The sequence below is a fragment of the Esox lucius genome, chromosome 22 (genome assembly GCF_011004845.1).
Source record: "Esox lucius isolate fEsoLuc1 chromosome 22, fEsoLuc1.pri, whole genome shotgun sequence".
Taxonomy (NCBI): domain Eukaryota; kingdom Metazoa; phylum Chordata; class Actinopteri; order Esociformes; family Esocidae; genus Esox; species Esox lucius.
The window spans coordinates 8,501,900-8,517,805 of NC_047590.1; the positions used below are offsets into that span (position 1 = coordinate 8,501,900).

Sequence of the window (15,906 nt, forward strand, 5' to 3'; positions counted from 1 at the left end):
GGGAAACCAGCCCCTCTGGCAACAATGGATGAATCTCATCTTGATGATTTGTTGCTGAATATGATTGACTATAATCCTGACAATTGAACATACTGCTGTTGAGCAGTTATGAGTTCCTCGTCGTAGAATTTCGCTACCAGTAGTGGGTGAACTGTGTAGATGATAGTAGCCTACCTCATCAAGGTTATGTAACTACCCGGCCTCGTGGAAAGTCTGAAAACAATTTGTACGTGATCATGTATGGTAATCTTTTAAATATGGTTATAAGCCTGACTCGCTGAGAATCTAGACTAGCAACCAACTTTCTCCCCTATGCACGTAAAACTAATAAAGAACTCAGCGGTACTCTGTAATTAAAAAGGTGTCCTGATATAATTTTCTACAACAAAGTCCAATGCTTCGAAACTAGACGTTTTGACTACTTGAGTGGACTGGTGAAATTTAGGCAGCAGTGCCACCATCCGGATTTGTAGGTACATAGTTTATTTCACTTCGGGTAACATGAGGCAAACAAGATAACATTAAAGTGACACAAATTACATTTATAGCATTATGCATTGAACATCAACATTACAATCTATGAGAATAATTTAGAATATATGTTTCTCTTCACTGTAAATGCTTTAAGAAGTTAAAATGTGTTTTATTACATTGAGAGGTGGGGCTACAGCATGCTATGCACCTATTGCGGAACGATAGTTGAACAGAAGTTATCCGAACGTCGAATCCTCTTGCGAGGGAGTGCTTTGAATTTTCCAATTATTAACTGGAAATGTTCTAGTCGAAAACCAAAACACCACTAGGTGAATTGTCATGTAAACCAGTCACTGCGGGAAAACTAAAAGCAGGTTAAGGATCCGTGTGGGTATAACAGTCAACACGGATTTCCACACCCAGATTAGCAGAAGATGATAATAAAACATATACTGACTGCTGTGTTTCTATGTCAACGGCAAAAGGGTAAGACAACTTGTAAATAACTGTATTCTATTGTACATATTTTGTCACAGTTGCCTACTGCTTTCAAAAAATATGCACCCAAATTCCATTCCTACCACTTTACGCAGATTGATTATAGGCCTGCAAATTTTAAAACACGATGGTCCATTAAATTTGTCTAGGTGAACCACTTCGACAATACTGTAGACCGTAAAGCAGCAATCAAAGTCCGAGTGAGCCGAATGTAGAACTAAGTTCACTTTGCCAGCCATGACAAAATTCCGCACAGCAGTCTGGCGGTCGTTCATCGTTTTCGGAAAACTGCTTTTTAATGACCCTCATTAATTGTTTTTGAAGAATAACCGTATTTAGTCTAATGTGCCAAATAACGGTCTCATGACGTCAAAACTGCTTGCTTTCAAACTTGGCATTTTTAAACCTACGGTAAAACCTATGATAATAATGATTTTCCTAATAAATTACGTAAGACTACTGGGTTGTGTAGAGTTTTTGGAACGGGGAATTTCAGATACAACTATTAATTCGTTGTTATTCGGGATTTGGAAACCACGTGTATTTTCAGCTGCCGTTCTAAAACAAACTTGGCTAGAGTCACTTCTGTCAGTGAAGAAACTGGTGGGCTGTAGGTTCCTGTATTGTGTTACAACAAGCAATGTTGCCCTTTTGCAGCCCTATCCATATTTTTTATTTAATGCTCTTTTTGTCTTCAAAGGGAATATTTGGTAGAAACCCAACACGGGAAAATCTGTTTTCTTTCCGCAGTTTTATAATATAGCCTGAAAATCGTTGCCAAGTCGCGCTGAATAAGACGTCTGCTGAATGACAAACTTTTCAAATGTTTTAAGGATGGCTGAAAAAGGAATGCAATCTTCTGCACATGATTTCCCTTTTTCCTTTTTTTTACCTCTTTCCAACAGGTGACTGAAAACAATGCAAATCCAGAAACTATGTTGCTGTCCTATCTCAGAGATAGGTGTATCCTTGACACATGTTAATTGTTGATAGTTGATTACACCAGCTTGGCTAATACTATAGGACAACGTAAATAATGGATGTATTCTAGGCCTATACTGTATATTATTGCACACTGTATATAGCCTGATAAAAACTTTCCAGTGAATCTGACCTTTGAGGTGTGACAAACATAGTAATGCTTATCAGTATATTATCATGCACAGAGAGTTTGCTCTGCTCCGTGGGCTTTAAAATAACTAGGTCATAATGTTATCGTGAAAGGTTTTATCCTGACAACCCAGAACCAAATCCTGTCTTGTTAGAGTCCGTTGAGGGAGACTAAATGGAACAGAGACACTTGGTAGAAATATGGAACCGTATGTACCACAGTGCGTAGCAACCTAGGCCAGCCATGCAGGGAGACGACTCGTAGCATGTCATAGCTGCTGTCTTATGGCACATGTACAACCATCGAGCCACACAGGACCTTAACCGTGGGCGAATGCAGTGAGGTTGACTGGGACCAAGTATGGGTGTGGAGGGGGAGGATGTGGAGCTTGTACCGTCATGGTTTCCCGCTACCAGCCTGGCACCAAGACCATCCTGTATCCTTTGAGCATCATCCGTCCAAACATTGTGAACGTTCAACTAAAACTAGCATATGGTGATAACAAGCACCTCCTATTTCGGTAGATTGCAAAGGCGTCTTGGTGATGTTTGGACAAAGCACCGACGCATAAAAAAAAAATAGTCTAAAGTCTCTTTCATTGTCTTCATATGGAACATTTAAAGGGTTTTGTTGCTATTGTTTTATGTTAGTTCATTTAATTTAGGCCAGTTTGCCTTCACCCGCGGTACCAGCCATTACTCCGCCAATGCCTGCCTGCTACCAGTCTGCCAACTCCAGGGGGCAGCAGTCACCACCGTGGAAGGCATTGGCAGCACCAAGACCAGGGTTCATCCAGTACAAGTAGGTAGATGCTTAGATGGTTTGATTGGTGGGTGGGTGTGTGGTTTGATGGGTGGGTGGGTGTGTGGTTTGATGGGTGGGTGGGTGTGTGGTTTGATGGGTGGGTGTGTGGTTTGATGGGTGGGTGGGTGTGTGGATTGATGGGTGGGTATGTGGTTTGATGGCTGGGTGGGTGTGTGGTTTGAAGGGTGGGTGTGTGGTTTGATGGGTGGGTGGGTGTGTGGATTGATGGGTGGGTGTGTGGTTTGATGGGTGGGTGTGTGGTTTGATGGGTGGGTGGGTGTGTGGATTGATGGTTGGGTGGGTGTGTGGATTGATGGCTGGGTGGGTATGTGGTTTGATGGCTGGGTGGGTGTGTGGTTTGATGGCTGGGTGGGTGTGTGGTTTGATGGCTGGGTGGGTGTGTGGTTTGATGGGTGGGTGGGTTTGTGGTTTTATGGGTGGGTGGGTGTGTGGTTTTATGGGTGGGTGTGTGTGTGGTTTGATGGGTGGGTGTGTGTGTGTTTGATGGGTGGGTGGGTGTGTGGTTTTATGGGTGGGTGGGTGTGTGTGTGGTTTTATGGGTGGGTGGGTGGGTGTGTGGTTTTATGGGTGGGTGGGTGTGTGGTTTGATGGGTGTGTGTGTGGTTTGATGGGTGGGTGTGTGGTTTAATGGGTGGGTGTGTGGTTTAATGGGTGGGTGTGTGGTTTGATGGGTGGGTGGGTTTGTGGTTTGATGGGTGGGTGGTTGTGTGGTTTAATGGGTGTGTGGTTTTGTGGGTGGGTGGGTGTGTGTGTGGTTTGATGGGTGGGTGTGTGTGTGGTTTAATGGGTGGGTGTGTGGTTTGATGGGTGGGTGTGTGGTTTAATGGGTGGGTGGGTGGGTGTGTGGTTTAATGGGTGGGTGTGTGGTTTGATGGTTTGACGGGCGGGTGGATTGATGGTTTGACGGGCGGTTGGATTGACCGACTTGTGTGTTTTCCTGTAGGAGCGGATCGCCAGGGCCCACGGCTCTCAGTGTGGGTTCTGTACCCCAGGGATGGTGATGTCCATGTACACATTACTGAGAAACACACCGCAGCCCACCATGGAGGACATCAGAGAGGCTCTCGGGGGTAATCTGTGCCGGTGTACAGGATATCGCCCCATTGTTGACGGCTTCAGAACTTTCTGTCAGGTGGAAATATTTACAACAAACCTGCACTCCCATGGTGTTTACTGGCTGTAAGGTTTATGGATAATCTATCTGTATCATATTCTATCCATAGGAATCGAACTGTTGTCAAGGCAACGGAAACGGTACTGCTGGATGCTGTCTGGATGGAGAATCACCTCCAGAGAAATCAGGGAATGTGAGTGATTCTGTACCTGAGGCCAAATGCTTTTTCTAACACGTTCTTTGAAAAGAAGTGAGCAACCATGCAAGAAAAACCAAGAAGGGTACACTTTCTTATAGTGCAATAGAAACCTTAGTTCAACAGGAGATTAGAGATTAACAGCATATTAAACAATCCCTTTTTTTTTGACACATTTCTAACATCATCCAAGTGGCTGATTTTCCTTTTTATCCGGATGATTTTGTAAACAATTGCGCCACGTGTCCAGCCTGCGTTGGAACTGTCAAAACTATGCATTACGCTGCATCACTTTAAGACATTCTGAGTATGAAACAGATTTCTTCTTTTCAAGGCTCAAGTTTTTATTGTCCTGCCTGTGTCTTCCAGGGGCTTCCACCGCAGCTGTTCGACCAGGGGGATCTTCTTCCCCTGGACCCAACCCAGGAGCTCATCTTTCCTCCAGAGCTCATAGTAAGGCGGTGTTACTCAGTGGCGCCCCTAGTGGTGAAATAGTGACCACTAAAAATTAATAGCGCAGTGTCCCATGTAAACATCACACACCTCAGCCACCGCTGTGTAAAATGTAACCAGTGCAGCCGGAGAGCCAATCTAAATCTTGTCCGTCCTCCACTACCCTCCACTCAGCTGATGGCACAGACAGAGCCCCAGATGAGTCAACGGTTCATCGGGGAGAATATTGTGTGGATCTCCCCTGTGTCCCTGGACGAGCTGATCCAGCTGAAGGCCGACCACCCTCAGGCCCCGCTGGTCATTGGTAACACCAACATTGGCCCCGACATCAAGTTCAAGGGTGCCCTGCATCCCATAATAATATCACCTACCAGAGTCCAGGAGTTGTTTGCAGTCACCAGGACAGCACAGGGTAAGTGCCATTTCCTGTATCTCTTTGTCTGTCTTTCTCTGTATCTTTCCCTCTATCTATTTGTGTGTGTGTGTGTGGGTTAGGTCTTACTGAACTTCTTTAAGGTCCAGGCGTTGTTGGTTATGTTTAGGGTTAAGGTTAGGCATTACATCTAGGTAAAGTTTAGGCATAAATGTTACTTTATTGAGGTTAAGGTTAGGTTTAGGGTTTAGATTAGAGCAAGGGAGCATGCAAATTCTATTTTCTGGTCCCCATGAGGGTGGCTGTACAAACTTGTGTGTGTGTGTGTAGGTGTGTATATCGGCGCTGGCTGCAGTCTTTCTGTGGTTAAGGCTCTTCTGGAGGGGCTGGTCCAGGAACTGCCAGAGGAGAAGACAGAGATCTACAGAGCCCTACTGCAGCAGCTGGGGAACGTAGGAGGGCAGCAGATTCGCAATGTGGCTGTGAGTGTAGGATCTCATCTGTCACCCACTGACAGGCAGGTGTATGAAGTGGTCCAAGGTCTGTTGGTTCCATCTGGCCGACCGCTGTGGTCATTGTTGGCTCTAGGCCGCACAAACATGTCGGAAAAACTGCTGAACAGCTGTGCCTCACATCACTTTCCAGGTCTGTTTCTTAAAGACCCTGAGGCGGATCACTGATAAACATGTGTTTTCTTTTTTGTTGCATTTTTGTTTGCCTGTTAAATGTATTTATGTTGTTTTCCTGTGTCTTTCCTGTGCGGGTCAGTCCATAGGGGGCAACATTGTCAGTGCATATCCAAATTCTGACCTGAACCCGGTGTTGGCTGCTGGGAGTTGCAAGCTCTCAGTGGTGTCTAAAGGTCAGGTGACACTATTCTGATGAACTGAATTTGTACTGTGTTTAATGCAGCCAGTTTTGTATGGACACGGTAAACGTCAGTGTGTTTTGCTCCTATGCCAGGGGGAAGAAAAGAAATCCTCCTGAATAAAGATTTCTTGGTGGGGTTTGGAAAAACCTCTCTGAAACCAGATGAGATTGTCTTGTCCGTGTTCATCCCCGTGTCTAGAAAGGTACTTAACGTACAGTAAGAAGCTATATTCAAATGGAGAATCTCTTAAGAATCTCTTGCGTTTCACCCCACCAAGAAACACTCCCGACCTCACGGCGAGTTGAGTCCTGTTTGCTCTAACGACAACGTTTTCCTGATCTGATCTGTTCCGGCAGTGGGAGTTCATGGGAGCGCTGCGCCAAGCCCCCCGAAAGGAGAACGCCCTGGCCACGGTGACCTCCGGGATACGGGTCATGTTCACAGAGGGCTCCAGCGTGGTGAAGGAGCTCAGTATCTGCTACGGGGGTGTGGGGCCGTGCACCGTCAGTGCCAGCAGGACGTGTGCTGCGATCATCGGAAGGTACAGTAGACACTGAATGTTTCACGGCTCTGATAGGTCTTCTGGATAACAACTAGCTTCTTTTTGGGTCATTCGTATGTGTCTTGATCACTCCTCCGCACTGGTGTTCCTGTTGTGCTTTATAGTCTGGATTGTACGTTCTTGATAGTTTTTTTTTACCCACAAACAGGCCATGGAATGAGCAGACTCTGAGTGAAGCTTACACAGTGCTCCTGGATGAGATATCCCTGTCCCCGTCCCACCCTGGAGGGAAGGTGGACTTCCGCAGGTCTCTAACTCTCAGCCTCCTCTTCAAATTCAACCTGCAGATTCTTCACAAGCTGTGGGAGATGGTACGGACTGGGTCACTCTTGGTCCAGTGAATAGACTTTTGGTCTGGATACATTTTGGTAGCAGTTTCAGTCAGAATTCCTCTGTGGACTGTATTATACGTCATTGGATACCACAAAAGATGCATCTGAACATGATTTCATAAAAATGTGTATTTCTTTTGTCCCTACTGGCTATTTACAGAATGTGATCAAAGAGGACCTATCAGAAGAGATGAGCAGTGGGATACGTCCTCTACCAAACCAGCTGCAGCCGGGAATACAAGTCTTCCAGGTCTGGGTTTTCTTTTTAAGTGGGGCCAGATGTACGATGGCCTGAAGGGGCCAAGCCCCTTCAAAATAACTTTGCAGAGCTTTGAAATGTTCTGCATCATTTTATGAAACATGAGTCTATTAATTTGAAAGCTGCTTTGACCCTTAAAGCCACAGTACATGCAAGTCATTCCTAATAAAATGAACTGTTTTGAGGATGTAACATGTGCCTTATAATCCAGTAGACCAGAACAAAATCGACTTTTATGTCAGTTTATATAGTATTTCCACGTGGACAAACCAGTATTTCCCCCAGGGCAATGATTGATTTGTCTGGAAACAAACATGGTTCCATTTCAGCCAGTGGTGAACGGCCAAAGTGTTGACGACCAAGTCGGTCGGCCTGTCATGCACCATTCAGCCATCAGTCAGGCAACCGGTGAGGCTGTCTACTGTGATGACATCCCCAAGACGGACGGAGAGCTGCACCTCGTCCTGGTCACCAGCACCAGGCCACACGCTAAGATCCGGTGAGTCCTGAGAAATGAATCTCAAAACCACGGTTCTAGCATTAGAGCCGGGATCGCACACCTGGTCGTGCTGTTGTGAATACAGGTCATCATTCATGTCACTTGTTTTAAATGTTTGTATTGGATTTAATTATTAATATTTTAAAACGACAACTAATCCATCACCGGAATGGACCGCCAGCTATTGGTCGTCAGGATTATTTGTCTGTTAGGTGTGGCCCTACAGGAAATGCATTGTTAATCGTTTAAGTACGAATCTGACAATGACCCAGGGAAAATAATTAGCTGGAAACGTGTGAGATGTCCTCTTAACCCAGGACCGATAGTGTGTAAACAATGTCCTCTTAACCCAGGACCGATAGTGTGTTAACAATGTCCTCTTAACCCAGGACCGTTAGTGTGTAAACGATGTCCTCTTAACCCAGGACCGATAGTGTGTAAACGATGTCCTCTTAACCCAGGACCGATAGTGTGTAAACAATGTCCTCTTAACCCAGGACCGATAGTGTGTAAACAATGTCCTCTTAACCCAGGACCGATAGTGTGTAAACAATGTCCTCTTAACCCAGGACCGTTAGTGTGTAAACAATGTCCTCTTAACCCAGGACCGATAGTGTGTAAACGACTGTCGGCTCACTACTGGGTCCCCCTTCTAACAGAGGCATTGATGTCACTGAGGCCCTCCAGGTCCCGGGGGTGGTGGATGTCATCACATCTAAAGACATCCCAGGGAAGAAGTTCAGGACGTTTACAGGCGTAGACGAGGAACTGCTGGCTGAAAATGAGGTCCGGTAGTGTTTTTTTCTTCTAGAAGACATAACATGAAATACTGTTGGTGGAATATCATGTTAGTCCCATGTTTTTTTCAAAATGTAATTTTTTCAGCTCCAGCATAAGTCTTCCTGGGGTCCACAGAAAACATGACAAACAACAAGAGATTTGATTGGCCAGATCCATCTTTAAGCTTGAACTGACTTACTTCCATATTACAACGACCACTATGTCAGGGGTTAAGTCAGGTGGTTACATTGGGTATTATGTCAGGTGTCTTTGAGTGTATGTCTGTCTGTGTCAGGTGTCTTACGTCTCATATGCCTGGGCTCTTCAGGTGTCGTGCGTCGGCCAGATGGTGTGTGCGGTGATTGCTGACACCAGAGAGCAGGCTAAGAGAGGTGCGGCTGTGGTGAAGATCCACTATGAGGATCTACCGGAGCCTGTGTTCACCGTGGAGGTGCCAGACCGCACACTATTCTTAATGACTCACATTGTCATCCGCTACTGTACATATCTCCATCTGAAACAGCCATTTGGGTGAATGCAAAACGAGACGCGTCGTGCGAAACGGTCGTCAGTGACTGGATCGCCTAGAAAAATCTAACCAAATCTTGCTCTATCCATGTGCGTTCCGTCTCTGGCCCCAGCTCATTGGTTTCCGGGACCAGTCAGACAGAACCCATCACGAACGTTTAGAAAAACGTTGATGTTGTGTTTAGCAAGGGCCTCCTGGCAACCACACTCTTCCTTTGTTAGGTGTGCTCTTAATGTGAACAGGTTCTCCTGACTGTTCTGTTGTAAATGTGTTATATGCTAGGAGGCCATGGAGAAGAAGTCCTATTTTCAGCCCCAGAGGACGATCGAGCGAGGCAATGTGACTCAGGCTTTCGAAGAGGTCGACCAGGTTTATGAAGGTGCCTTAAGTCTGTGTACACATTGGGTGGGTGGGCTGTTTGTACCGAGTTGTGTACAGACGAATGTGTACAGACTTAGGTTCCATGTTGTGTTTTTGAATCAGGCGAGATTCGTCTTGGCGGTCAGGAGCATTTCTACATGGAAACACAGAGCATGGTGGTGGTACCTTCTGGAGAAGACAGGGAGCTCAGGGTTTATCTCTCCTGTCAACACCCAACATATGCGCAGGTGAACTCTATTCCCTCCATAGATACTGTACATACTCCCAGCCCCAGGTATTCACTGTTAGTGTACCCAGCAAACACGGAACGATCTATGGACGTAATGGGGAAAATGCCAATCTCCCAATGGGTCGTCAACCTTGTGGCACATTTTCTGTGTCAAAACCCCTGAGCTTCTGGGCTGATAGGCAGAAGCGGCTTTTCCCTAACATCGGTTACTCTGCTCGGTAGGAATCCATCGCAGAAACTCTCGGGATTCCTTCAAACAGGGTGTCCTGTCATGTCAAGAGAGTTGGAGGGGCGTTTGGAGGGAAAGTTACTAAAACGTCTGCCATTGCCTGCATCACCTCAGTGGCGGCTTGGAGGTAAATCCCGAATGATAATGGCGAACAATCGGTACCGACACAAGGCAATTGTAATAGGTCAGCTAATGTTTTTAAGCTAACATAAGCTTGTGTTGGCGACGCGCGTGGTTTTCTGATCTCCTTTCCCGCCCCAGGAGTGGCCGGGCGGTGCGTTGTGTTCTGGAGAGAGGAGAGGACATGCTGATCACGGGCGCTCGCCATCCTGTCCTGGGCCGATACAAGGTGTTCAGACACTCGTATTTTCTTTCAGCACGGGCGCAAACGTAGGTGGGCATTTTGATTTGGATGATAATGTATTCATTTGGGGTCTCTCCAGGTGGGCTTTATGAATGATGGGAAAATAATCGCTGCTGATCTACATTATTACGCCAACTCTGGAAACACTGCAGATGAGTCTGTGTTGGTGAGTCACTAATCCTCTGCCTTCAACAGGGTCAATTCTTAACACGAAGTTAACCTTGAGAACAGCAAGTCTCAAAGCTGCTCGTGTGCTGGATCTCTCTCTCTCCAGGTGGTAGAGAAAGTCCTCCTTCACCTGGATAATGCGTACAATGTGCCCAACCTGCGAGGCCACTCTGTGGCTTGTAAAACCAATCTTCCGTCCAACACGGCCTTCCGGGGGTTCGGTGTGCCCCAGAGCATGCTGGTCACTGAGAACATGATCAACGACGTAGCCATGAAGTTGGGCCGCAATGCCGAAGAGGTCAGGGGACAGAGAGGGCGGACTTGATATGCTGACACTTCATGCTATATTGTAGCTACAGTACAGGAACTCTTTAAAAAATATCTCTCTTTATGTCTGCTCTGCACTGAGCAGATCCGTGAGATCAACATGTACAAGGAGGTGTCCCTGACGCACTACAAGTTTCAGTTTGATCCTAAGAACCTCCTGCGTTGCTGGGACGAATGCAAGGAAAAGTCTGACTACGACAGCAGACGCCAGGCCGCAGGTGAGTTTAACCAGAAGAACCGCTGGAAGAAGAGAGGCCTGGCAGTCATACCCATCAAGTATGGCATCGCATTCTCAGAAGGCTTCCTTAACCAGGTTAGATGTGCTCCGCACTGTCAGATAAGCCAATGAAATGATCAATTCGTTTTCTAGGGCATTCTTAAGTGTGTGTGTGTGTGTGATAGGCTGCTTCTCTGGTGCACATCTACAAAGACGGCTCAGTGTTAGTGAGCCATGGCGGGACAGAGATGGGCCAAGGAATACACACTAAAATGCAACAGGTAGGTACTACTCATTTAGTTACGCTACTTATAGAGGAAATCATGGCGATTTTGGTGCACATAATCTCAGAAGACCTGCTTGTTTTTTGGCGTGTTGGGTGGGAGGGGTTTGTTTGGGATCAAGGGACTATACAAGACTATACTATACAAACAATCAACAACTCCGTCCGTGTTCCTGTACTGGTCTTTTCTCCACCCAGGTGGCGAGTAGAGAGCTACACATCCCCACCTCTTTCATCCACATCACCGAGACCAGCACCAGCGCCGTGCCCAACACTTGCCCCTCCGCGGCTTCCTTCGGCACGGACGCCAACGGCATGGCCGTGAAGAACGCCTGCGAGACTCTGTACCGGAGACTAGAACCCGTCCGGAAGCAGAACCCCACGGGTACGTGGGAGAGCTGGGTTAAGAAGGCTTTCCTCCAGAAGATCAGTCTCTCCGCTACGGGTTACTACAGGTGATCTTAACGCGTTTCAGCCGTGCACGTTACGCAGGTATGATTTCGACCTGCGGCTTAACAACGGTCGACTATTCGCACTTGGCTCCTTGACCTGGCCGTCCTAATGTTATTCAAGGCGAAACACTAACCGCATCCAATGTAGTGTTTGTTGGGGTTCACGCGAGGTTCACAGCTCAATAAAAGTCGGATGTTTTTTTTTTTTTTTTTTTTGATAGGGGTCATGACCTGTATATGGACTGGGAGAAACAGGAAGGACAGCCGTATGCCTACTTCACCTACGGAGCCTGCTGCAGTGAAGTGGAGGTTGACTGCCTGAGTGGAGACTACAGGGTGTGTTATATGGCTGTCTATGTGAATGAAGGGGCCGATGTGTGGCGTCAGCTCCAGCATTCGCTTTATAGGAAGAGACAAATGCAACTCCCTCTGACATAAAAACGTAGCCGTCTAGCACAAAACGGTGAAGAAACAGACGTGCTTATAATGAAGCGGTGTTATACAACGACGAGGTTTATGGCCAATGCAGAAATATATACTGTCTTTTAATAGTAAACTGTAATAGTCCATTATTTTATTATGGGAATACCATCTATATTCGAGCGGAAGCTTTTGCACATAAATTCTTTGGTGATGTTCTTTCTCTATGCGCCTTTATTTATTTCTGGTGACAGTTTTAGGACTTATTGTATTTTTTTTATCAAAAGGGCCGTATATAAGAGGATAGAAGCGCTCTCTTTCGTTTATTTACCAAGTGCTCTCATGTCACAGAACAAATTGAAAACAATAAATACAAGAGCGTAATATTGGTGAGTACTTGATATTCCATGGGCAGCTTGTGAACTAGGTAGACGAGGGGAGTTTGAACAGCCCCAGTGGTATGAGCAGCAAAATGACTCATGCCTTTAAATTAATTTAGAATACTGCTTGAGATCTGCTTGTGATAAATGGTTATGAGGTTTTTTCTCATATATTTCTCAACATAAAAGTAATGTCACCTCATAAAACTTGATTTTGAGTTTTAAAACTAATAACATTTCAAAAGGGATTATATTGCTATGTATTTTGTATTCAGTAATATGAGAGAATTGGTCGGGGGTCTGGACTTTTGCAAGGCTTTGTATATATACAGGTGCTGGTCATATAATTAGAATATCATCAAAAAGTTGATTTATTTCAGTAATTCCATTCAAAAAGGGAAACTTGTATAATGTATATATTCATTCCACACAGACTGATATATTTCAAGTGTTTATTTCTTTTAATTATGATGATAACTGACAACTAATGAAAACCCCAAATTCAGAGTCTCAGAAAATTACAATATTGTGAAAAGGTTCAGTATTGAAGACACCTGGTGCCCCACTCTAATCAGCTAATTAACTCAAAACACCTGCAAAGGCCTTTAAATGGTCTCAGTCTAGTTCTGTAGGCAACACAATCATGGGGAAGACTGCTGACTTGACAGCTGTCCAAAAGATGACCATTGACACCTTGCACATGGAGGGCAAGACACAAAAGGTCATTGCTAAAGAGGCTGGCTGTTCACAGAGCTCTTTGTCCAAGCACATTAATAGATAGGCGAAGGGAAGGAAAAGATGTGGTAGAAAAAAGTGTTCAAGCAATAGGGATAACCGCACCCTGGAGAGGATTGTGAAACAAAACCCATTCAAAAATGTGGGGGAGATTCACAAAGAGTGGACTGCAGCTGGAGTCAGTTCTTCAAGAACCACCACGCACAGACGTATGCAAGACATGGGTTTCAGCTGTCGCATTCCTTGTGTCAAGCCACTCTTAAACAAGACACAGCGTCAGAAGCGTCTCGCCTGGGCTAAAGACAAAAAGGACTGGACTGCTGCTGAGTGGTCCAAAGTTATTTTCTCTGATGAAAGTACATTTTGCATTTCCTTTGGAAATCAATGTCCCAGAGTCTGGAGGAAGAGAGGAGAGGCACAGAATCCACATTGCTTGAAGTCCAGTGTAAAGTTTCCACAGTCAGTGATGGTTTGGGGTGCCGTGTCATCTGTTGGTGTTGGTCCACTGTGTTTTCTGAGGTCCAAGGTCAACGCAGCCGTCTACCAGGAAGTTTTAGAGCACTTCATGCTTCCTGCTGCTGACCAACTTTATGGAGATGCAGATTTCATTTTCCAACAGGACTTGGCACCTGCACATGGTTAGGACCATGGTATCCCTTTTTTCAATTGGCCAGCAAACTCACCTGACCTTAACCCTATAGAAAATCTATGGGGTATTGTGAAGAGGAAGATGCGATGCGCCAAACCCAACAATGCAGAAGAGCTGAAGGCCACTATCAGAGCAACCTGGGCTCTCATAACACCTGAGCAGTGCCACAGACTGATCGACTCCATGCCACGCCGCATTGCTGCAGTAATTCAGGCAAAAGGAGCCCCAACTAAGTATTGAGTGCTGTACATGCTCATACTTTTCATGTTCATACTTTTCAGTTGGCCAACATTTCTAAAAATAGTTTTTTTCTATTGGTCTTAAGTAATATTCAAATTTTCAGAGATACTGAATTTGGGATTTTCATTGGTTGTCAGTTATAATCATCACAAAATAATTAAACACTTGAAATATATCAGTCTGTGTGGAATGAATGTATACATTATACAAGTTTCACTTTTTGAACGAAATTACTGAAATAAATCAACTTTTTGATGATATTCTAATTATATGACCAGCACCTGTACTGTAAATAAAATACAGTACAGCAGAGCTACTTCAGCCATTGCATGCAATGGTTATTTGTTGAGGAGTCATTGATTGATTATATTTTTTTTTATGTTGTCCATTATCTAGACTGTGAGAACAGACATCGTTACGGATATTGGAAGGAGCATAAACCCTTCTGTGGACATCGGCCAAATTGAGGGCTCTTTTATTCAGGGCCTGGGTCTGTACACCATGGAAGAGCTCCAGTTCTCTCCGTCAGGGGTGCTGCTCACACGCGGCCCATCCCAGTACAAGATCCCTGCCATCTGCGACATTCCTCTGCAGTTCAACGTCTACCTGCTGTCAGACTCTGACAACCCACACGCCATATACTCATCTAAGGTGTGTGTGTGTACTATGAAAGAGCATGATGTTGAAAAGACGTCATTCTAATTGATAAGACGTTCTGCTCAGCTGGCGGGTGGGAGTACCCATGGAAGTGTTATAACCTTTAATCAAATACTACATAACCAACACCTTTGGCATCGACAGTAAAAGGTGATCTTCTGCCGTGTTGATTTGAACATACAGTAAGTTGTGTTTGTTTCTGCAGGGCATTGGAGAACCTGTGCTGTTCCTGGGTAGCTCAGTGTTCTTTGCCATAAAAGATGCAGTGGCAGCTGCCCGCGCGGAGGCAGGCATGGATGGGCCCTTCACCCTGGATAGCCCAGCCACTCCAGAGAGGACCTGTCTGGCTTGTAATACTGACTTTACTCAGAAGGTAAGGAGACACCGCCAACCAGTCCCGATCTGCTCCCTAACGCATAACGGTTTAGGCTTACCCCTTGATGTTAGCCAATTAGAATATTTTGTTTTCACCATTCTTGCTGCAATGTTTTCACCATTCTTGTCACTTGCTGCAATGATAGGAGTCTTATTGAACTCTAAATACAGAGGATTTCTGGTTCAGTTGTCAGGCTTACCTGTCTGGTTCACTATTTTTTATAGGCTTGATTCTAGCACTGAACTTTGCCAATAACTAATTTATTGAGTAGAAAGCACTTTGAAACAGTGTGGTTGTTTCACCTGACACTTATACACTTTAATGTACGCACTTACTCTAAGTCGCTCTGGATAACAGCATCTGCTAAACGAGTAAAATGTCAAATGCAATCTCAGTGCTGCGACAGAGTTACGGATTTTCAAACATGAAGGATTTCTCGTCAAGGAGAAGGGTTCACAAGTTCAGTAACCTTTTTCATATGGAAGCCATGTGTGTTTATAATCCAGCTTAATTCTCTGCAGTAATGACAACCATGTTCTTCTCCAGATTCCCCCCAGCAGGCCTGGATCATTCAAACCATGGGCTTTGAATATTCCCTGAATAATCAGTGTGTTACATTATATTAAACTATCAAAAAGGTATTCATCACTGCTATAAAGAATGACCTAAAATGATATATTTTGCATAATGACTATTAACATTTATACCTTGTATGATTGTATTACTTTAAATATCTACATACAGGTACTTCTGAAATACAGAATAATCCCTAATGTGTGAAGTTAATACTTATCTAAAAAAAAAAATATTGTCTCAAATGAAATTGGTTGATTTGTGGCCAACGTGAATATGTGAAATGTCATGTGTGCCTGTGTAATTTACCTTTATAAATAAATGTTACTCTTCTCAACAAATTCTGTTCA

General features: G+C 44.9%; 1 protein-coding gene across 3 annotated transcripts; it reads left to right on the top strand.

Annotated features, from left to right (window-relative positions):
• The first annotated feature begins 752 nt into the window (after window positions 1-752).
• On the top strand, window positions 753-15,897 carry aox6 (aldehyde oxidase 6). Of its 3 annotated transcripts, none has more exons than XM_010891057.5 (30): window positions 753-960; window positions 1,878-1,935; window positions 2,423-2,519; window positions 2,776-2,884; window positions 3,852-4,040; window positions 4,132-4,215; window positions 4,588-4,671; window positions 4,846-5,083; window positions 5,375-5,526; window positions 5,813-5,906; window positions 6,008-6,117; window positions 6,272-6,456; window positions 6,626-6,788; window positions 6,970-7,059; window positions 7,398-7,567; window positions 8,227-8,353; window positions 8,676-8,798; window positions 9,159-9,255; window positions 9,360-9,484; window positions 9,709-9,842; window positions 9,977-10,064; window positions 10,159-10,245; window positions 10,354-10,545; window positions 10,660-10,887; window positions 10,977-11,072; window positions 11,273-11,529; window positions 11,748-11,862; window positions 14,347-14,601; window positions 14,813-14,980; window positions 15,530-15,897. In XM_010891057.5, the coding sequence occupies exons 2-30, from the start codon at window positions 1,908-1,910 to the stop codon at window positions 15,581-15,583; spliced, it is 3,939 nt and encodes a 1,312-aa protein (XP_010889359.3). In that variant the 5' UTR covers window positions 753-960; window positions 1,878-1,907; the 3' UTR covers window positions 15,584-15,897. The 3 variants fall into 3 exon arrangements, with proteins under 3 accessions (XP_010889359.3, XP_034145792.1, XP_019898086.3); XM_020042527.3 differs by lacking the exon at window positions 753-960 and adding an exon at window positions 1,258-1,383; XM_034289901.1 differs by lacking the exons at window positions 753-960; window positions 14,813-14,980; window positions 15,530-15,897 and adding an exon at window positions 1,253-1,383 and having other exon boundaries at window positions 11,273-11,459; window positions 14,347-14,434.
• Window positions 15,898-15,906: the final 9 nt, after the last annotated feature.